Source organism: Harmonia axyridis, chromosome 2 (genome assembly GCF_914767665.1).
Source record: "Harmonia axyridis chromosome 2, icHarAxyr1.1, whole genome shotgun sequence".
NCBI classification, from domain to species: Eukaryota; Metazoa; Arthropoda; class Insecta; order Coleoptera; family Coccinellidae; genus Harmonia; species Harmonia axyridis.
Window position 1 is genome coordinate 14,912,755 of NC_059502.1, and position 23,429 is coordinate 14,936,183.

Below are 23,429 nucleotides of genomic sequence, written 5' to 3' on the forward strand. Positions count from 1 at the left end.
TTCTGATTATGTATCTATTATGTATAATATATCTGATTATAAGCTTAATATTTCATATCAATACTTGTTATTATCAAAATTGTTATTTCAGATAATTCAGAAAATAATAATTTTGCTCTCGAATTCTTCATCAGTTCATCATTTGAGACCATTCTCGCTTGAATGAACCGATTCTTTCAAAAAAGCACACAAAGACGGGAATTAATGATGCAAAATTACTCAAGACACACTTTTATTATCTCCATCAGTAAAACTATACCAAATAAATGTTCATCCTTCCAAACATTTATTATATTCAATCTTCATTCCACAATACACATTCTGGTCCTCATTGGAGAAGTAAATGACTTCATTAAAATTTACCAAATCTTTCTAAGCAATACGGTCTCATATTTTCTTCTACGGTGAGTTTCTTCTTAATTTCGTATGTATATAGGTTGAACAATGATATCTTCAAGTAAAGACCAACCAAATTCAGACAGGTTTCTAAGAAGAGAAATATGTACAAAATTATTGTGTACACTAAAAATATCCCTGTATATTGACCACTCGCAGCAATAACTATCAAATATAAATTATGTAATGACGAGTGGATAGTCACTACTAAAAGAGGCACTAGGAGTTCACGCTTTTCAAAAAGTACACCAAGTGTGAATGCTGGACATGGGAACACATATATGATGTGAAAAGTTACGCTAACAATTGTAGAACTCGTCCAATCTCTACGTTGAAAAATGATGAGTACCAGATTGCAAATAGATCCCACAGCAAAAAGCGCCATGAATGTCAAATTGAGAACCTTGAGTTTTGCTAATTTGAACCCCATAGCTCGAAAATAAGTATTTCACAAAATCTCTATTTGACAAATTAAACTGACATTTTTTTGACATTTTAACACTTTTTCTTTTCTGTGCGTATTAGTCAGTTTAGTTAGTGTGTAATGGACATGTGTAGGCTAACAATTTGTAAAAAAAAGGACGAATCAAGTTATTCTTTTATTTATTTTTCAAACCTTTTACTAAAAATATCATGAAATGCTTCTAATGATTGCTCTGCAACTTGTGAAAATTGAAATAGTGTCCTCTTCTAGCTATTAACTCTTGATGTTTCCCCATTTCCACAATTCTGCCTTTTTCTAAAACACAAATAAGATCTGCATCTTGAATAGTTGTCAAACGGTGTGCTATTGTAATACATGTACGTCCCTCTTTAGCTTTATCCAACGCCTCTTGAACAATCTTGAAAAAAAATTAATAATCATTACAAATTATTGGAATTATTTCACAATAAATATATTTGAGCATCACCTTCTCGCTTTCATTATCTAATGCAGATGTAGCTTCGTCAAGAAGTAGAATTCTGGGATTACGAACTAGGGCTCTAGCAATGGCAATTCGTTGTTTTTGACCACCAGAAAGCTGGGTGCCTTTCGTTCCAAGAGGAGTTTCATATCCCTGAATTAATTATTATCATAACTACAGAAATCAAGAAGAATATTAGAAAAAAAAATAGGTACTCAATATTTCCGTTGCATCAGATGATACGATTGAGAATTTGCGTGAAAATACAGGGTGTTCTACAAGCTAATAGGCCAATTGAAAATTCCCCGGTCTATCATAGTAGAACACATTTTTTTGGCAAAATTCGTTTTTATTATTCAACATTGCCTTCGAGGGCGATACAGCGATTATAGCGATCTTCCAACTTTTAGATACCATTTTTGTAGTACGATTTATCTTTCGCTTCAAAATAGGCCTCTGTTTCGGCGATTACTTCTTCATTGCTGCTAAATTTTTTTCCACCGAGTATTCTTTTGAGGTCTGAGAACAGGAAAAAGTCGCTGGCAGCGAATACGGTGGATGCAGAAGCAATTCGAAGCCCAATTCATGCAATTTTGCCATTTTTTTCATTGATTTGTGACACGGTGCATTGTCTTGATGAAGCAGCACCTTTTTTTCTTCGAATGGGGCCGTTTTTTAACGATTTCATTCTTTAAACGATCCAATAACGCTATATAATAATTGCTGTTGATGGTCTGATCTTTTTGGAGGTAATCAATGAATATTATACCTTGCGCATCCCGGAATACTGATGCCATGACCTCGTCAGCTGACTGTTTTTCCTCGCTTTGGATACGGTTCATCGTGTGCAGTCCACTCAGCTGACTGTCGATTGGATTCCGGAGTAAAATGATAGAGCCATGTTTCATCCATAGTCACATATCGAGGCAAAAATTCAGGTTTATTGTACTTAAACAACTTCAAACACTGCTCAGAAGCATTAACACGTTGTTGCTTTTGATCGAATGTGAGCTAGCGCGGCACCCATTTTGCACACAGCTTTCTCATGTACAAATATTCGTGAATGATATGATGTACACGTTCAGATAATATCTTCACAATGTCTGCTATCTCGATCAACTTCACTTTACGGTCATTCAAAATTATTTTGTAAACTTTTTTGATTTTTTCGATGGTGACAGGGTCTTTTGAGCGTCCACTGCGTTCGCCGTCTTCAGTATTCATTTCACCACGTTTAAACTTAGCATACCAATCAATGATGGTTGATTTTCCTGGTGCAGACCCCGGAAACTCTTCATCAAGTCAAGATTTTGCTTCAACTGTATTTTTCCCTTCAAAAAGCAATATTTCATCAGTACACGAAATTCGTTTGAAGATTGGTACTAACTAAAAATCATAATATGGATTTAATGCTAGCACCGCCATCTGTGGATCAGACCGGGGACTTTTCAATTGGCCTAATATATGACAAGCTTTGATAGATGTTAGCTACACCCATGCTGGAAATTTTTAAAGGATACCGTACACTTTATTAGAGAAAGTGGCATCCCTGTCAAATTGGCTGAATTCTTGATATGTTATAGTCCAAGTCACTCCGAACAAAAATTTCAACGTTTTGTATTGTTTAACAATGGAGAACAATTGAGAGTTTTCAGGGTATCTAGCGTATATAAAAATTTGTGCCGATTGAAATTTTTGTTTGGTATGACTTGGGGTAGGTATACATTTCGAAAATTCAGCCAATTTGACTTTCTCTGATTGAGTATTCGGTATCCTTCGCAGTGTTTTCTTCAAACTAGATACTGCTTGATCTTCAATTGTTATTCATTTTATTGTTATCTTTCAATAAGATAAATCGACGAAATTGAATTATTTTAAAAAAAGAATGATTCCACATAATTACCTTTGGCAGGGATGTAACAAAGTTGTGGATATTGGCGTTTTTAGCAGCCGCTATAATTTCACTCATCGGAACATTTCGCTGATTGTTGCCATAAGCTATATTCTCAGCTATAGTGCGGTCAAATAAATTCGGCTCTTGCGATACTATTCCAAAATGTGATCGTAGATGTTGAAGATCCATTATCCTAATGTCGCAATCGTCTACGCATACTTCTCCAGCTGTCGGATTGTAAAACCTTTCAAGAAGTTGTATGATGGTGCTCTTACCACAACCACTTGATCCTACTAGGGCAATAGTCTTTCCTCCTAAAATGTTCAGATCGAGTCCTTTCAGAATTGGTATATCAGGCCTGGTGGGGTATGAGAAGTAAACGCTGGAGTACTCGAGGTCACCAACGTCCTGAAATAATCAATGCACATATACCGGGTGGTCCAAATAAAAGAGTAATGCCGAATATTTCCGTAAGTAGGTATGGGTTTTTCGTAAAATGGCAAAATTGCCCAAATGTTTTGAATTTCAACAGGACATTGTTTCTGCCGGATATTTTCAAAAATTTCGGTTAATGCTGGGGCAAATTTAATTGCTTTAAAGAGACATGGGGGATGGAAATCTTCAACGGTTACCAAAGGATATACGGGGCCGTTCATAAAGTGGAGGTACAAATGAAAATGACAGATTCCTCGGATTAATTCAAGGAAAAAAGTCCTGTTAATATGGGCCCGCTAAAGCTTTGTTTTCGGGATACAAGGTGTTAAAGTTTCATTTTTCTCTCATATCCCTTCAACGGATATTCAACTTAAATTTGGCATATATATTCCAATTTGAACTTTTCTTCATATGATATGCTAATTTTGAATTCAAATCTACAGGCTGATATTTTTTCTGGAACAGTGCTCGCTTCTGTAGAGAGAAATTTCGGTCTTGCACTACACACTACACTTTTTGGTTTTATCGTATCTGCTACTGATTTCGAGAAAAAAAATTTCAAACAATTCTCTGCTAATCCTGAATAAAATTCAATTGATTATAAAGATCCAGTTAGTAGGCTGTACTGAATAAATTAATTTTAAGTTTTATTACACATTAACCCAATCTGTAGAGAAGAGTAATAGAGATTCGAAAAACTGGTTTAATCATCACAAAAAAGTAGGACTACAAGGAATACACTATATCTTGGAAACAAAGCGTTTGCAGGTCCATCTTTGTACCTCCATTGTAGGAACACCTTTTATCGAGAAATGTCATAGAAATAAAGTTGACATAGGTATCAGAAAAAAGATTTTGAAAGTGGACTGTAAAAAAAAATATGTATACTATTATTACCGAAAAAACAACCAGCAATATCGCTGTCTATTCAGGTAATATAATTATGGATACAATGAGCGAGAAAGAAAATGATGTTTCAGGTTCAATCTATAATTAAATTATAAGGTGCCTGCTATTTCTTTTGTTTGTCATCTTGGGTAGGGTTATGCGGTACTGATGATCCCTAATAAGGGTGAAACCGGTATATCGCTATCCTCCCTTGATGACATGCATTCTCCTTGGGTTACTTTCGATTATGATTCCTACGTAATGGCGTGGAGACCTTCTGTCTGACAATGGTTATGTTGATGGCGGTTTCCTATTGCTGATACATTAACCAGATAAATAGTTAATATCGTATGATATTACTACTCTATTGGAAATTGTACTCAAAATTGTACTTATTTTTCCTTTCTATGTTTAAATTATTGAACATATTATTATTATTATTTCTTGAACTGGGGTCGTTATTGAACATAAGTTGTACAACTTCAACATAACTATAAACATATAAAAACAGAAGAATAATGTGTTGATCTTGAAAGATTTCAGAAAAAGAGTTATTTTTATCACTTTAATAAACTCTCATTGAAACCTGCAGTTCTTTATATACACAGCAACCTCTTCAATAAGTAAGGAAGTGCTTATTTTACAAATTCAATGTGCAATTAGATAATTTGCATGTCCCATTACTATTAGACCATTCTTTTCAAGCAAATTCAAGTTAAAGTCTGCCTATTCTAGTAGCCTCATTCAACCTTCAGAGGCTTTAGCGATGGTAGTAAACAAAGAGTATCTGTTGTAATCCTAACTCACTGTAAAAATAAGTTTACTCAACTTACCCACTTTCTTTTCGAAGGATTTTGTATATTTTTGACTTCAGGAACCCTGTTGAGAAGAGTGAACATTCGCCCAGAAGCCTCAATCCCAGTTTGAAAGTTTGGTGCGAAGGCGAACGTATTTCCAAGTGACCAAGAACCAACAATCACCAACTCAATAACCCTAAATATCATATTAAATATTAATTTTTATTTTCAATTTTTGATGAAAGCATAAAAATCATTCATATTTATACACTGAGTGATTGATATGTTGTTGTTGATGTTCAACTGTCATCAAATTTTCAGATGACACTTCAAAAATTAAATACAGGGTGGTCCAATGAAAACTCAAAAACAAACTCAATGTTGTTCCCCTCGAATCAAAAATTGACGGGTCCGAGCGATTTTCCACATTTTCATTTTAAAGCCGGAAAATCGAGGTGTTAAGTTTTCGTTGGACCACACAGTATTTCGGCAGTTGAATGCTTTCTTCAAGAAGTTTTTGCTACAAGCTGAGCTTAGGTCAATGAAACAAAGCAGTTGCGGAAAATTTGATGAGAAAAACGAAATAAGTTTCCTGCGCCTGAATTACACTAATTTATTATCGATTGAGAAGGGAGTGGTACCGATTATTAACGTATCAATCTATAATACATTAGTAGGATCCCACCACTGAATAGTTCAATCTAGCAAATTCTCAAAATAGGCCAAGCCAACTATTCTATTCAGGACACACATTTCGTTTTTCGTATTTAATATCACCCTCCTGCCATGTCTCATTGAAATTTCATTTTATACTCCAGTTAAATTGAGAAGTATTTCATTTTCATTTAGATAGAGCAGATGTCATTTTCAGTAAGCAAATTTTGTCGCCAACATGAACTATCAAATTTGACATGAAACGCGCGGAAATGAGAACATAATCAGTGATACGAAATTTCACTCAATTCGCGAGGTTCTTCACAAAGAACGCACTTCTTATGTCCCATACTGAATGAACGTTCAATATTAACTCAAAATATATTGAAATAAATATCTTAATATATCAGAAATTCAGAAAACAAACTTCAAGCGCGCCAAACGACGTGAAACTACCGATGACACTAGGAGAGCAATGATTGCCAAACCTTGGAATTCAACAGGTAAATACAGAATATAATAAATATTCTGTTTATTATGTATTCGACAATTAGGAAAAATATCAAATTCCAAATATTCAAATTTGCATATTTAATCGAAAATCACTCAAATAAATATAATATACATTCATAACGATATATTAAAATTGTGTATTTGAAAATATATCACAATCCGACAACGTAATCTAACCATGTTGGGGACATGTAAAAATTGCGTATACTCCCTCTATCTATGTTTATGTCACTGACATAATCAGAATGAAAAAATATTTTCAACAACATATTCATCTTCCTATTTCAATTTAAAGGAGTCGAGGCATCGCTCGAAGGGATGAAATGATAAGATGAAGGTTTTCTGTGAAAAATTTCCCCTCGAGAACAAAATGACAATTTTCCAAAATTTAAATTTTTCTATCTGAAAACACCTCTATTTCTTTTTTAATGTGACACCGTTATATACTCACTTAAAAACAATGCCGTAATGGATCTTCTCCGCTATAATGATATTTGCGCCATAGCTCAGACCTGCTGCGTAAGCGAAATACATCAAACTTTTAGCTACTCCCAACATAAATGATTTAAAATGCGATTTCCTTTTCGATGAAACGATATATGGGATTAGTTCTTCGGTGTATCTTGCCAAAAATAGTTTTTCGCATCCCAAAGAAACAACAGTACGAATGCTACCTATGGCTTCTACTGCAATCTGAAAAAGAACGTTTTTTTATAGATTTTGTGAGTAGTTTTCCTTCATCATTGAAGATCAAATCCACATTGTTCAATTATTTTATAATTCATACCAATGTAAGCAAAAGAATAAATTTCAAATGAAAAATGCAAATCAATAAATGTCAACAGCAAAAACGATTTGGTGAAAATAGTCGAAACTGAAGTATATTAATAAGATGTCCACATCTACCCATTTCAATTTTGAAAAATATTACTACAAATGCTTGATATCAAGACTATAGCATCTATGAAAAATTTGTTGTAAAATTATTGAAAAAATTCAGCAAACTTTACCTGGTTTTGATTTTCTATATCACAAAATATTTGGATTTGTTACAATGTTGAAAAGATTTCAGTTAATTTTATCAATCACGAAATAAATAACAATTTTTATGGGGCGGATCAATGTATTCAATTATTTTTTAAATTTCATAACTTCCTTTGAAATTTACACACCTTTCGTTTTTGAATGTGTAGAACAAAAAAACACTCCGTACGTCTACCTTTCACAGTTCCTTTCTTATATGTATAAAGTACTTTCAGCTCAAAAATGTTTGAATTTTAAAAACAACTAAAAATCAAAAATTAAATGAATGGGACCAACCCAAATCCTCTCATGAAATTTCAAAAACAGACCACTGAAAAGCGTCCTGGAAATTTCACATTTGCGTTCTACCGCTTTTGGAAGGTTTTTTCCACGATTATTTTACAAATAATAATAATAATACTAAAGTTTATTTGACTTTAAAAACGAAATGAACACTTCAGATAAATTTTACAAATAAACTTAAATAAAGAGACAGAGGCTCACTTCTAAGAAGCTCACCTGTTAGTCTCACAACAGAAATACTATTCAAAGACAGCCACTACAAAATGGAAACAAAAAATAAAAAATTTCTCTGGCTCAAATAGACATCATATACCAGTACATTGAACGTTTCATCAATCCTTTTTAGGAAAACGATAATGTACCAACATTTTTCATTTTTCATTCGAAAATTAAAAATATTGTCATTCTACAATGTAGAATATTGTTTGAAGAAATTATGTGAAAACCCCATAAAAATCGGTGGTTATAAGGAAAAATCTATAATTTCGTTTTGAATTGAGCAGTTACGTGGTAGTATTCCCTCTTAATATGTAAAATTTGCATTGTTTTGTTGCACTTGTCTACAAAAGTGTATAAAAAAAACAAATATTCTATGACACCATAATGAAACATGCCTAATAATTATTTCTGTGGTTGGTACTCACCCCGGCTGATTTTTGAAGTTTCTTCTCTCTGAAGCCTGAATTTCCTTGCATTATCTTCTGTTCGAAATATATCGATATGAAAATGAATGGGAAGAAAGTAAGCATAACCAAAGCAAGCTTCCATTCAAAATATAGAGCTAAAACATTCGCCAAAAATAGGGTAGATAATGAATTCAATACTGTCCCAATTGGCATTCCAGAAGCCTGAAAAATTAATTGGTCTCAATTTGAAGAATTCCTTACGATACTATCAATTAAGATTCTTAAAATATTTTTGTTGTACTTTGTGTTTTTTGATGTTCTAGAGCTAGAGAAAGAATTAACCTTTCAGGGTTAAGAGAGTTACATTTTTAAAGTGGATATGAAAATTACCACAGTTCTAATCTAATTACATTTCATTTAAAATATATTCTATCAAGATGTTTAATTTTATATTCATACTCACCCCTTGAATTGACATAGCATCGTTAGAAAGTTTCGAGCAAAGAGCCCCAACTGTATTATCTTTTCTGTCAAACCAGCCTATTTCTTGTTTCATTATTGATGCAAACATTCTACTCCTTACACGGAGGGTTAAGTTTTCACCAGCCACCCCGAATGCATAAATCTGGGAAATTAGGAAATAAATGTTAAATATTTATATATGGATGTCCCATCAAAAAATTAAAACGAAAAACTCAATATCTTCGAAACGGATGACATTTTTGAAAAACCGATTACAGAATACTTTTCGACAAATCTGCGGTTACAAACAGCGTTTAAAATATAGGGTGTCCCATTTAAGAAACACCTTTGCTCTATATCTTTAAAATTGAAACTACTAAAAACCTACTGAAAAAAACGTTTTCAAATTTTTGAAAATCTCGAACAGAAACCAAGATATACCGAAATATTTGAAACAGTTTTTTCAGAAACGCCCTATGACTCGAGAACGAATCGAGATATCCATGATCTGCTTTCTGTAATCTTATTATTTCGGAAAAAGAGCTCGGGGTTCTTTAAGATTTTTTTCTCTAAGTTTTACAGTTCTTGAGATGCTTCCAGTGAGCATCGAATTTGGGACACCCTGAACACCTTATCAGGAACAATGAGTTTCCTAAGTTGAAGGGAAAAAAGAAACGTGGAAGAACTAGGAAAAATTTTAAAAATGTATAATTGCTGCAATTACAAAAAATAGTAGAATAAAATTAAAAATTTCATTTCGACTACAATTAATTTAGGTTAGTTCAATATTTTCACTAAAAATTAATTTTCATCAGATTAAGACCGAATACTTCAAATAAATGTGATTTTGCTCATGCAACGTCGAACTATCAAACTCATTTTCAGACTGTCATCTGAAAAATTTCAAAAGTGCATTCGCCAATTTGCAACAGCGCATTCGCCAATTTGCAACAGCGCATTCGCCAGTTTGTTTCTGTTTTTGTTTTCTGCTCATTCGGTCTTTAAACATATCCAAATACACATAGGATTGAAAAGACATCGGACTGGCAGAAATTGACGTTAATATACTGAATAATCCATGCCATGATCCGGATTTCACAGCCTGTTTCAATGACATATGTCAAACAGAACTGTCAGCCGAAGCGTCATATAGGAGTTGAAGGTTAACCATTTAACACTATGGATCGTTTATCTACTGTACAGTACGTTTCGTGCATTACGGGCAGATTATGGCATCCATAATCGTCCATCTGTCAGACTGAGCAGACGGTGAAAAATGTATAGAGACTGGATCTGTTACTGATGTCTTTAGGCCCATACATCAAAGAAATGCAAGCCCGACTGAAAATATTGCTGCTTCAAATAGAGGAAGATCCAAATTTATCCATTCCTCGGCGCGTATAATATTTGGGCCTCTCTTACGGCATGATATGGCGTATTTTACATCTGGATTGACATCTCCATCCATATGAGGTTCAGTTGACACAAGAACTAAAGCTAACTGACCATGGAATGCGTGGAACATATGTCGATTGGATGCTTGAACAATGACTTTTAGATAACCATTTTCCACATCGAAATTTCTTCAGCGACGAAGCACATTTTTCACTCGGTTGTTATGACACAAGCAAATGTCGCATATAGGGCAATGAAAATTATCAAGTAACTGAAGGGTGTTTTTTTTAGAGTTATAGAACTTTAAATTGCAATAAAACAACGATGGATTATTCGATTGACATGAATTTTATTTATCCGCAAGATAATCTTGTGGCATTACATTCTAAATATTATTTCTGGCATATGATCGCCACGGCTCGCTCGGATGTAGTCCAATCTGGACGTCCAATTTTCGATTACTTTTTCCAAATTTGTGGCCGTATATCGGCAATAACAAGGTGAATGTTGTCTTCCAAATGGTCAAGTGTTTGTGGCTTATCCGCATAGACCAATGACTTTACATAGCCCCACAGAAAGTAGTCTAGCGGTGTTAAATCACAAGATCTTGGAGGCCAATTCACAGGTCCAAAACGTGAAATTAGGCGGTCACCAAACGTGTCTTTCAATAAATCGATTGTGGCACGAGCTGTGTGATACGTTGCGCCGTCTTGTTAAAACCACAGCTCCTGGATATCATGGTTGTTCAATTCAGGAATGAAAAAGTTAGTAATCATGGCTCTATACCGATCACCATTGACTGTAACGTTCTGGCCATCATCGTTTTTGAAGAAGTACGGACCAATTATTCCACCAGTCAGTTTTTCTGGATGTAACGGTGTTTCGACATACACTTGAGGATTAGCTCCACTCCAAATGCGGCAGTTTTGTTTGTTGACGTAGCCATTCAACCAGAAGTGCGCTTCATCGCTAATGAACGTAGTGCGCGATACGCACAGAACCATTATTTTCGAAATAAAATTGCACTATTTGCAAGCGTTTTTCAGACGTGAGTCTATTCATGATGAATTGCCAATCCAAACTGAGAATAAATCACTTGACAGCTGTTAAATCGGTTGCCATCTTGAACAGTAATGCCAACTTAAAGTTATATACCTCGAAAAAAAACACCCGTTACATAGAGACCATCACTGTATGGTCTGCAATTTGGTCTGGTGGAGTGATTGGCCTGTATTTCTTCAAAAATGAAGAAGATGTCACTAAAACCGTCAATTCTCATCGTCATAACCAAATGAAAACAGATTTTTGTTGTCTTGAAATTAAAAATATGGAATTGGAAGAGATGTGATGCAACAAGACACAATACCATCCATTTTGTCTTTTGCAATGAAAATACCCAGGAGGCGGATTTTTTGTTTCGAGTATGTGTTTATGCTGTTACGCTTTACGCCTTATGTGTTTAGTCATTTTGTTAAACCTAAATTTAAAAGGAAGGGAACAATTTTTATCCATACACTCATATTTCAATTGAATACTCACCTGTATCAGATATGAGATTCCAGCTACGCAACCAAGAATGAAATAAAAGAGACAAATCATATTCGTTGAAGCAGTCAACTGCGTGTTATCAGCGACAGAAAGTGTCTACAAAATTCAAAATCGATTATCGCAACAAACTCTTCAAAAAAAACTTACCCCAATTATATCGCCAAATAGTACAGAATATATTGGTAATGCAGCACCAATAAATACAGAAGAGATGCATCCTAGAAGTATCCAAAACCATTCTGCTTTATTCATTTTCAATACTTTAAGGATGTTTCCTTTTTCCTCTTTTTCTTTTTCACTGATGCTCTGGAAATACGGAACACACAAGGTTATATTTTCTAGAAGGTGTCTTGATTTCTTTCGAAAAAATTTAAAAAAATTCTCTTTAAAATAAACTACGGAAGGATCTAAATTTTTCTCTTTGAATCTGTGGTGACTCTTTGTTAGCTATATTAGCTTGTTCCTACGCTTCTCTGTGGAGGTGGAGGGTGTATATGGCAGCGACCATTGACTTGACATACTGCCATGATTTCGTACGTGCTTTCGGTATGAAATGCCTAAATCCTCTGAGAGACCTTTATTGAAAATGCTTCGCCAAAAGCCAAAAGAAGATAACTTCGAAATAATCTTATTCTGTCTTAAAAATTTTATTCCCAAAAGTAAATAGCTATGTATTGTCAGATGTAGAGTAGAGGTGTTAATTTAGAAGATATAATTTCAAACTGGGGTTGAAAAAAAAAATTATGGACAAATTCAGAATAACTACCAATTTTTCTGGTATCTCGTTTCTTTTTTTTTACCAGCAGTTTGAAATGCCTCACCTTTCTATGTTTGAATTTATGAACATCAACATAGGATTCTCTTCTATTGATCTCCTTCTTGAATAAATCATCATTTGGTTCAGGAATTTCTGGAAAATAACCAAGTTCAGAAACCTCACTGAAGTTAATGTTGCATTTTACCTATACCTTCTTCTACAGCTACTGTCTCTTGATGATTGTTCTGCGATTTCACCAAATTATAGAATGATCCCTGCTTATCCATGAGTTCTTGATAAGAACCATGCTCTATGATTTTACCTTCATTGAACATGAATATACTGTTAGCATTTCTGACTGTGGATAAACGATGGGCTACTATGATGGTTGTACATTCCCCGCTGACCTATGAAACAATTGCCATTTATGTAAATTCACGATTCATGAGACAGATTAGGCTATTGGCTTTATTGAAGTCAGAATGAGACACTGCATCAACACTGCATATCAATGAACATTTTTTTATTCATAAATGTCTACTTTATAACCCAATAAGCCATGTAATACTCATTACTTATTGAACCTCTGCATTTTGAATTCTTTCTGACACCTACCACGTTTATTTAAATTCATAAGGTAAAATTAATGCCAGATTTTGAGGAAGTTCTTTTCCAATGAAATTCTGAATTATTCCAAGATTCCTCTTTAGTTTTTGAAAATGCAAACATCGTTGTCGAAGCTGCGTTAAACACAGATAAAATTAGGTGAACAAGAGTGAGGTTACTGTATATTCTGTACTATTCACGTCCATGTTTAAAATTAAGCAATTTATCACAGGAATTTGGACAGAAATAATAAATAATCAACTATGATTTTGCCAACGTTTCGGAACGTCTTGTTCCTTTTTTAAGGCTGACAATAAAGCATTTATTAATTATAAATAGAAACATTAAACATTGGATTTCATACCTCATCATAAAATTAATCAGTTCCTTTGTTTTTAATCTATTGACTGACATAACTATGATTTTGCCAACGTTTCGGGACGTCTTGTTCCTTTTTTAAGGCTGAAAATAAAGCATTTATTAATTATAAATAGAAACATTAAACATTGGATTTCATACCTCATCATAAAATTAATCACTTCCTTTGTTTTTAATCTATTGACTGACATACGTCGAAACCGTTTGTTTATTCTTTTCTTTGGCTAACTATTTTAAATATATATTTTATTGATGAGGTATGAAATCCAATGTTTAATGTTTCTATTTATGATTAATAAATGCTTTATTTTCATCCTTGAAAAAGGAACAAGACGTTCCGAAACGTTGACAAAATCATAGTTGATTATTTATTATTTCTGTCCAAATTCCTGTGATAAATTGCTCAGTTACGGTATATGTTTCATCCACCACATATCGACGCAAAAAATCTTAATTATACTGCTTAAACTGGACCAAACCGAGTTTTTGACACAATTATTTCATAATTTTGATAACTACCTATATTAATTTCCTTCAATTAAGGAGACTTCGCATTATTATTTTCCTTTATTCCAAACTCTCAGAGTCAGATTTACTCACAGAATCTAAAGCAGCCTGAACTTCGGCTTCACTTGTAGTATCCAGGGCAGAAGTCGCTTCATCTAGTAGTAGAATAGATGGTTTTCTGATTAAAGCCCTAGCGATAGCAATTCTTTGTTTTTGTCCACCAGAAAGCTGTGTTCCTCTTTCTCCTATGATACTGTCGTAACCGTTTGGCAAACTTTTTATGAATTTGTGGACTTTGGCTTTTTTCGCTGCTCGTTCTATATCTTCTTGACTAGCAGATAATTTACCATAACGTATATTTTCAGCGATTGTAGTCGCGAATAATGTTGGCTCTTGGCCAACTACACCTATTTTACTTCTCAGCCAAGAAAGATTCAGTTCCTTGATATCCGAGCCATCTATGGTTATCTGAAAATGTCTATATGGAAATGAAAAAAGTCTGGATGTGAGAAATTAATAGAAATTTAGATTCATGTCAGAATTTTTGACTGAACGAGTGTTAGAATGAACCTTCTGTGCGAGTATTAGGTATACATTATGTAACGAACTCGCAAGCCCTACGCCACTGCCTCTTTCTAGAAGGTACCGGCCGCACCGAGAGCTCGATAGAAAGATCAAGATCAAGTCCCTTCTAGAGAGAGCTACCAGCGGTTTATAAGCCAATGGAAGCCGCAGAGGAGGGCAGTGTCGACGTAAACGGCAGTCAGTGCCGTACATTCACCGATTTTTTGACTTTAGGTTCTTGACTTTGGGCGGTCCCACTGCCTGTTCAATATCACCTTTTGATGCTCAGTTCAATATTACATTAGCACGTGAATAGTGAAAAGATTTTGAAAATTGTAACTGAGTTGTGTACAGAACATGAATAACTTCCAAACTAACCAACACTCGACATCTCTTCCTAATTCAAAAAATGTTGGGGGTTGATGCCACCTTGGAAATTCGTCCCCCTCAAAACAGAAGTTGATATTTTTTTAAACCTTCGAAAATTCTTTGTTTCTGAGTTCTGGGTGGGGTAAAATTTCCGTTGAGACAGCCTGTTCAGTTTTTTTCAAGAATCTTATTATTTCGGAATTGAATTGTGGTTTGTTAATTTTTGCAGCAATATTTATATAATTTCAGGCTAGAACATCTTTCGAATTTCCAAGTTCAGTTGTGTCATTTCAATCTATTCTAATACTAACCTCTCCTGCGATGGGATCATAAAATCTTTGCAGCAGCTGGATACAAGTTGATTTTCCACAACCTGAACTACCAACAAAAGCGACACTCTCGCCTGCTGCTATTTTCAGAGTTAGGCCATTCAGTATCTGAAATGTTTTTGGGTTAGACACATTGATTGCATATTTTATTCTATCAAATACCTTGACGTCTGGTCTTGATGGATATCTAAAATAAATATTATCGAAAGATATTTCACCACGGAGATTCTTTAACTTCAATCCTTTCTTCAGAGATAAATTTATTTTGGGTTCACTGTCCAGTACCTTGAAAACTTTACCAGCTGCTCCACAGGCTACACCGAATATCTGAAGATAGGGAGCTCCCATACTAAAATTCCAGGAGGCCACCAATGTATTGAAAAATACCTACAAAAAAATGTTTTTTTCGGCAACCGTCCGGGAAGTGCTCACTTCCCGGACGCTTATTCTCTGAGAAAGTAGCATTTCCCGGCCTAGTCCGGAAAGTATGTACTTCCCGGACTAGGCCGGAAAAGGATCATAGAATCCATAACAACCGAGATAACGGCTGACAGTTCATATGAAATTAGTTGTCAAAAATTTGCATGTTTTTTGATCGCAATCGCAATAAAATATGGAAAGCAGCAGCGATAGTGTTATTTTACATGGTTGCCGAAAAAATATTGTACGCAACACGCCCGAAAATGGTTTTTTTGGACTCGTAGACTTTGTCTATTCGTCCAAAAAAACCCTATTTTCCGGACTTGTTACGTAAATTACTATTTTTTATTGCACTAAGATATTAACAATATAAATTATTTGTCTATGCATGTGGCACTATGATCCTTGTTCTTTTGCTCTTAAGAGGGAACACCATCACGTGGTTGTCCAGTTCAAAAAAAATTACAGATATTTCTTCTTACAATTCATTTTATCCATTTTATGGGATTTTCAAATAATTTCCTAGAACAATGATCTACAAGGGGAAAAGATTGAACATTTAATTAGGTGAAATATGCTATTAATTTAATTTTGTAAGATACTTTTAGTTGAAAATTAATTTTTGATTTGTTGCTTGTCTTTCTATGAGTATATTTCTTCAAATATGCTCTGTAGTTTGTGTATGGAAGGTTTTCATCATAACCATTCGTCCATTATAAGAATAAAATACTTATATCTCTACAACGGTTCATTTTATGGCAACAAAGAAAAAATGTTGCTAGTGTTTCACGAAGAATAAGATCTTGCCAAAGAAAATAATAATTATAATAAACTTTATTTAGCACTCGGCTATTGAAAACAATACAAATGTAATCCACTAACTTAATTAAATTCTTCATGTGAATGTATATTTTGTTTTCGAAAAATTTACTTGACCTTGAAATCAAACCACTGAAGACTAAGAAACTTTTATTTGAAACCGTTTTTGAACCAGGCTCTTCCCAATAAGTGGATCTTTTGAATGGGTCAGCCTGTATGGTTTGAGTTTCATCATAGTAGTAAATAATGTGTATAATTCTTACCGCAACAACAGTTCCAGGAGTATAGATTATCTGATCCTCGGGCAATTCCTTTTCTTCGATCATTAATTTGACTCCATACCACATAGATAGAGCACAGCATCCATAAACAAAAAACCATAGAAATCCATTGCTCAAGCCGTTGAACAGATTTCTCTTTATATTATTATTTCGCGCATCTATCAAATGTTGATCGTATCTCTTCATTTCTTTTTTCTGGCCATCAAATGCCACAACAGTTCTAATGGCAGAAAACACCTCTTCTGCGATAGATCCAGCTTGAGAATAGGATTCCATTTCTTGCTTGGAAAACTTGGTGGACAGCTGATATAAAAATTAATTAATATAGACCGGATTACCTATATGCAAAATCATATGTGGCTTGAAGCTAAAAATTTTCGAAAATATTCAATATATGCTTGAAAATTGTCGAAATGTATATCCATTTTAAAATATATAGAAGAATATATAAGAAGATATAGAAGAAAATATTAAACATATAAATGTCAATTTAAAAACATTTTTTTAATAATAGCTTTTTCAGTTATTGATATATTAAAAACAAAGTTGGAACATAGGCAGTACAACAATATTGTCTCTGACATAGGTTACGTTTTAAGGTTTATGTCATCCAGTATTCTGAGTGATTGTAAGAATCACACCTGAAATCTTGATACTGAATTTCAAAATACCCTGTATACTTATTAGAATATTCAAAAGACTGTAGCAAATCTGCTCACCCAAGTAATAATTGCCATTGTTACGGTAGACATAGGAAGCGATACCATGCAAACCAAAGCTAGCTTCCATCCAATAACCAATGACCATATCATTCCCGTTAAAAAGACACTTTGATAATTCAAGAAGACTCCAACCTTATCGCCTATTCCTTCTTCAATCTTGCCCAAATTTCTAATAAAAAAATGAGTAAGTTCTTTTCAACGTGAAAGAAATAAAATTTCAACTCACTCCGAAAATGTTGTTGCGAAATCTCCTGTTTTGTTCGAATCATACCAGCTGATGTCTTGGTTCAGTGTTTTTTCTAAGAATTTCTGCCTTATTCTGAAAACCTAGGGAACGATAAATTCAGAACAACCTTTTTTGAGCTTTTCTTGGTGACAAACTTGTGAAACAAATGGGTCTTTGAAATAAGAAATACATATTCAAAAAATTGCTTCAAAAATGAGAAATGCCTTGCGCCCTTGGAGGTCAGGCAATAGTGTCAAGGAAATATTGGGTAATTTTCTTCTTGAATTTTTTATGGTTCTGTTTTCCAATCAATATGAAAATTTGCACAAGATTTTGAATTGTCATTCTTCATCCAAATCCAAATTTCTATCTCAATAGAATCAGCGGAAGAATTTGCAGTTTTGAAATCATATCTAAATTACCTGTCTTAAGCTACTGTAGGAAAACAGTACTCCTCCAAGATACTGACACAGTAATGTGGCTAGGCCTAATCCAACAGATTTCATCGAAAAAATAAAAACATCGTAGTATAACTTATTTTCTAATACTTCTTGCTCTGCTCTGGACAAACTGGAGTTTGAAGCTGCTGTAACGTATGATATGAAGTCCCCTGTTACTTTTCCGAATATAACACAATAGTAGGGTTGGCAAACGCCTACCAAAGATGTGCATATTGCTGCTATAATGATGCAAAACCAATCCAAGGAAGTTGCAAATTTATACTGCAAAAAAAAAATTTGAAAACGTTGTAAACAACGAATAAAATTACATTGAACTATAGTAGATAATATAATGGGTTTATAATTTTCTGAATTTTTTATTATCTTTTTTTTGTAGAATCTGATTAATATCTAGAATCTTTACCAATTTCCAGTATGGAACTCCAACATCTTGTTCTTCTTTCTGATTTTCCGTCTTTTTCCTGTAAGAAAAGAATTTGAAAAAAGAAAACTTGCCAAGCATATTACTGTGGTTTTTGAATCAAGGTACAATTTAGTATCGCGCCAATACAACGAAAACAAAAGTAGGTATATGAAAATTCGGAAAAATCAATGACTTAGCGTCAGGAGCTTTTGAGCTATGTTCCATTCAAGCGTCCTTGCAGACCAAACGAGTAATAACACCAATCCAATAGGGGCAGTAGAATACACTATAAGTATACGCAAATGTGAAATTCTCGTTACTTCCATCATACTTCGCATTTTGATAAATTCATTGTGTATATTATGTTTGAATTGGATTGACACTAATTCCAAAGGATTTAAAGCTCTTCTGAGTAAACCTTATTTCTACACTAACGTGAAATTTCTGTAAACTCAAAATTACGTTTATCTACTAATTAGATTAGATTTATTCAGTATGGGTATTGAGTCAGTGTCATAAGTATTTATGTAGAAATATAAGCTTCTTACGACGCACATAGGTCAATTTTAACCATCTACGCGGCCAAAATTGGATTTTAAAAACTAACGCTAATCATTTAAAAAAATTATCGTCGATTAGAAAACATTCCAGGTAATCCTAAATCACTCATTATAACCACCCTAGGTACATCCTGAGCGTGCACAGATAGTTGGAACTTGACCAATCAACCAGTGCGCTCTTCTTCGAGATCACAGAGTTTGAAACAACAACAAATTTGAACATAAATATTTCTTCACCGGTGTCAGTTTTTGGAGTGAAAGTGATGGATTTCGATAACCCTGGTAATAATCTTCATTTCTAATATGTATAATGTACTTAGCCTCAATGCAAAATTAGTATATTTACGTAGTATATAACAAAGAGTGTTTTCTTAAACAAATTTTGAAGTAACTTTACGCTTCAAAAGTTAATTTGTTGTAGTCCTCCGTTAACCCCGTGATTATTCTTTTTTTATCATAAAGTACCATCATTTCCTTAGTAAATTTCCTGCAGAAATTTGCAGATGATAAAAATAGGGCGATTTTTAACGACATAGTTTTTTTCAACAAAAATTTCAATTTTTTCATTATTTCGCTAATCATTGTTTTTCGTTATTTTAGAAAATGCCGGAACATCAGGTGTGAAAACTGTTACCCGGAGTTACCTTTATGGAATAATGAAACACCAAAATTTACCAAATTTTGAAACAAAACTCGATTATCTGGAAAATCACTTACTATCGAACTATGGCACTAGTGATGATAATTTAAAAACAATTAAACAACGAGTTTAATACATGGAGAAACTATCATTGAAAAAGCTCTGCTACCAATTGTCGGAGGAGGCTGCAGAAGCGCGTAATAAACATTTCCGCGTATATCGTGAGAATTTAGTTAGAAAGTTTTCTAGAGAACAATGCAACCTTGATGTATATCACAGATTACTATTGACTTCGGATCCATTGATAAGCAGTCTGAGTCCCAAAAAAACATCAATATCAAAAAGTTTTTGTCCTGAAACAATAGAAATGCTATTGCCGGCAGATTCCAACTCGAACCCGATTCAGATTGCGAGGAAGATGACTCTTTAATTGAATAAAAATATTATTACTGCACAAAGATAATAATATGTATTTTTTATGTTATTTTGTGGAGAAATTGTTTCACTCAACGTGAAAATGAAATAAATCCAACATTTGTTTTCAATATCATGGCTTTTCATTTACGGAATCCCAAGACGTTCTATTCCAATGTTTTTTTATTTACATTCTACGAGATGAAGTAATTAAAAAATGTTTAATCAGACATGTAACACTGCATAGAAACGATAAATACCGAATATAAATGATGAAAGTGGGAAAATATTTTTGGCCGCGTAGATCGTGAAAATTGACCTATGTGCGACGCCCTTGCTCATTAGCAAACGTGATATACCTATACCTATACATATTATCGATATTTCAGGATTTACTAGTTAAATTTCGACGGGTATTCAGATTGAGACAAACCTAGTAGGAATTAAGGCTCCGTTTTCTATGTGTTGCGCATTTGTAAATTAAAACTTTTAAGTGTAGGTAGATAATAATGTTACAATACCGAAAATAACTTTGAAGGTAGAGGGCTAATTTAAGGAACTAAAAGTAGAATTTTTTTCAATCAGTTTTGGATTCTGACTGCCAGATTACCAAATTCTTTCTTATCCCGCAAAGCATATACATGCCTATACCCAAAATTATTGAATTATTCTACTATAAATACTTATTTTTATTCCACCGAGAATTTTCAAAAAACTAGATATACAAGATGAATCAATAGAGATGGAGCGGTCGATAACTCTTGGAATTTTCGGGTTAGGAGAATGATTCAGAATTTGACGGAATCGTCGTCAAAATTAATATCTAGTTTCAAAAAACTTCACAGTTTCATCAAGCATACATCAAATTGATATTTTAAGCAGCCTTCTACAACAATCAGTAGGTGCTGAGGGTTCACAATGAAAGAGAGTTGAACAGAAAGCTATAAAATCCGAAACATTATCAGATTACATCAAATATTATCACGAAAGCAATGAAAACAGGACCTTATTTCAAAAAAGTTACATAACACATGAATTCTTTTGCTTGCTATTCTTTTGAAGAAAGTGTGCCATTCAAAGTAAAAATTGAATTCATTAGACTGAATTATGTATTTTTCATGTCGATAACGATGTTTCTCTAAAACGTTTAAAAAATATAGATTTCGAAGTCTAAAGGAAAGAACTCAATAATCTGAGTACTGCCCTGAAAATATTGAAATTACATTGATCGTTTTGAAGGGTTGCATGAAGTAAATAAACCCACAAAATTTGAGCAAAATTAGACTGCTGATTCCCAAGTTATGGAGATCAGAAGTTTAGGTCAATTTGCATGAATCACCCTGTATCTTCGAAACTAACAGTCTTAGGATGCAAAACAAACTACTTTTCTGAAAGGCCAGTCACTCATGTTACACCCTGTATAATATGGAATCTGAATTTCTTCAGGTTGATTTTGAATGGAATAGCTTGAAATGAGTATAAAACTACCACTATATCTACATATTCGGATTCAGAATCGATTGATCATTTAGAAAATATGGAAAAATATTATGAGGTATATTTTGCAAGAAATAATTATCCGTGTTCTAGGAAACCGGAAGCTCAAATGAAGAAATAATTGGTGAGAAATTGTCTCTAGACCTCCTTAATTTGAAAAACAGTCAAATTTGCAAACAAAAAATTTTTAGGAAAATCGGTTTTTCCTGAATTACTTCCATGACTTGGTTAAATAGTTTTTCCAATAACATATTTGGATAGCCCGTGAAAAGTACTATTATATTGATGGGTCACTTCTCAATTTTGCTAGAAGGTAAGCCACAAAATCTAGTGACGTCAAACACCCTAAACATAAATATTATTTGTTACCTATTTTCTGCCTCCTCATCTGATTGAGACAACAAACTCTTCCTCTTATCTCTCATATCATCCTCATCTTCAGTTTCATAATAGTAATAATCACTGTTGCGTCTTTTCCGTCTTTTACCGTTTATTTTTTTATGATTATTCATTTCTATATCGTTCATGATCAGAAGCAATCTGGTAGGAACATTGGCATTGGTACCTTCTCCTAATCAAAACTATTAAATTCACCAGATAAACAACACTCTTCAGAATTTCAGAAATGTCTCGACGCAACTGTTACGTTTTCAGATTTAAAATTGTATCATTCCTCGTTATTGATCCTTGAAGTGAATTGGTTCAATTCATGAATCAGAACTATATTAAATGCCGTTTATTACTTTCGTTATTTCTCGTGTTAACATTTATAACAAATGGCATACATCAATTGATCCAATTGAAAGAATCGTGGATATTTTTCCGTCAATAAAATAGTTCAATGATAGCAATCGTCACTAAGGCATGTTCTAACTTCTAAGTAGAGTTCAATGTCTGTTTGTCTACTTGCAAACACGCTACAGACGTTGATTTTAAAAATATTGAACTTAAATTTGGAGCAAATATACGGGTCCGCAGTCCCCAGAAGTCATTTAAAACTTTTAGGAATCGTATAACTGATTGCTAATTTTTTCTCAATTTTCCGAGTTTTTTCGCCATTTTCCTTGTAAACGGAACTGCATGTCGAAATTTGCGCATCTGAAAAAAAACTTTTTTTTTACTGATTTTGGTTGAACTCATGCATGAAAAATAATCCTCAGATCGAAAAAATTGCGAAGTTGCCACTTTATCGAAAATGCAGAGAAATCAGGAATTTTGATAATTCCTTGGAATTCTTTATACTATAATACTTTTATCTACATTATTGCTTTTCATTAACATCTAGCTCAGTGATTCCCAAAGTGGTCCAGGTGGACCACTGAGGGTCCACGGATGCCGTGAAGAACAAATGGGAGTCCACAAGTTATTTATGGGGATCCACGAAAATTATTTTGGGTTCGATTGTATATGACAATAATATCGGCTGGATCACTCACCAAGCTGCGCGAAACTGGGTAGTGTCACAATTTAATCCTCAAATTGTTAATATCCAATTTTATTGTGTTATTACAAAATATTCAACGCTATCAAATAAAAGTTAAAACTGATGAAGAGACGTACCTCTATACCTGCTGAGACAGGGATCACTTAGAGTTGAAACTTATTTATCATTTATTATGTATAGTTGCTAGTTTTTC

The 23,429-nt window shown here is 33.7% G+C and overlaps 1 protein-coding gene and 1 long non-coding RNA gene across 2 annotated transcripts; both read right to left on the reverse strand.

Moving 5' to 3' along the window:
- Window positions 1-215: 215 nt before the first annotated feature.
- LOC123673087 (ATP-dependent translocase ABCB1-like) lies at window positions 216-22,477 on the reverse strand. Its single transcript, XM_045607512.1, has 21 exons — window positions 22,162-22,477; window positions 18,682-18,739; window positions 18,240-18,539; window positions 17,818-17,918; window positions 17,589-17,760; window positions 16,852-17,172; window positions 15,512-15,736; window positions 15,332-15,457; window positions 14,181-14,555; window positions 12,808-13,003; window positions 12,661-12,749; window positions 11,987-12,145; window positions 11,831-11,935; window positions 8,898-9,059; window positions 8,453-8,656; window positions 6,934-7,175; window positions 5,352-5,511; window positions 3,205-3,603; window positions 1,308-1,454; window positions 1,013-1,238; window positions 216-486 (listed from the first exon to the last, which is right to left on the reverse strand). Exons 1-20 carry the CDS (start codon window positions 22,317-22,319, stop codon window positions 1,041-1,043), a joined length of 3,897 nt encoding a protein of 1,298 aa, XP_045463468.1. The 5' UTR covers window positions 22,320-22,477; the 3' UTR covers window positions 216-486; window positions 1,013-1,040.
- LOC123673095 lies at window positions 13,372-14,138 on the reverse strand. The gene is made up of 3 exons (XR_006746427.1): window positions 13,722-14,138; window positions 13,567-13,664; window positions 13,372-13,509 (listed from the first exon to the last, which is right to left on the reverse strand). It is a non-coding gene; the product is annotated as an uncharacterized LOC123673095 (long non-coding RNA).
- Window positions 22,478-23,429: the final 952 nt, after the last annotated feature.

What these genes read in the sequence shown, in the direction of transcription:
- LOC123673087 (XM_045607512.1), bottom strand. Translation starts at nt 22,319, where the DNA reads ATGAACGATATAGAAATGAATAATCATAAAAAAATAAACGGTAAAAGA. An exon ending in CCTACAGTAGCTTAAGACAG is followed by an intron (nt 17,919 to 18,239) that starts GTAATTTAGATA and finishes ATCGTTCCCTAG; the next exon opens with GTTTTCAGAATAAGGCAGAA. An exon ending in TTCAGGCTGCTTTAGATTCT is followed by an intron (nt 13,004 to 14,180) that starts GTGAGTAAATCT and finishes ATTGTTTCATAG; the next exon opens with GTCAGCGGGGAATGTACAAC.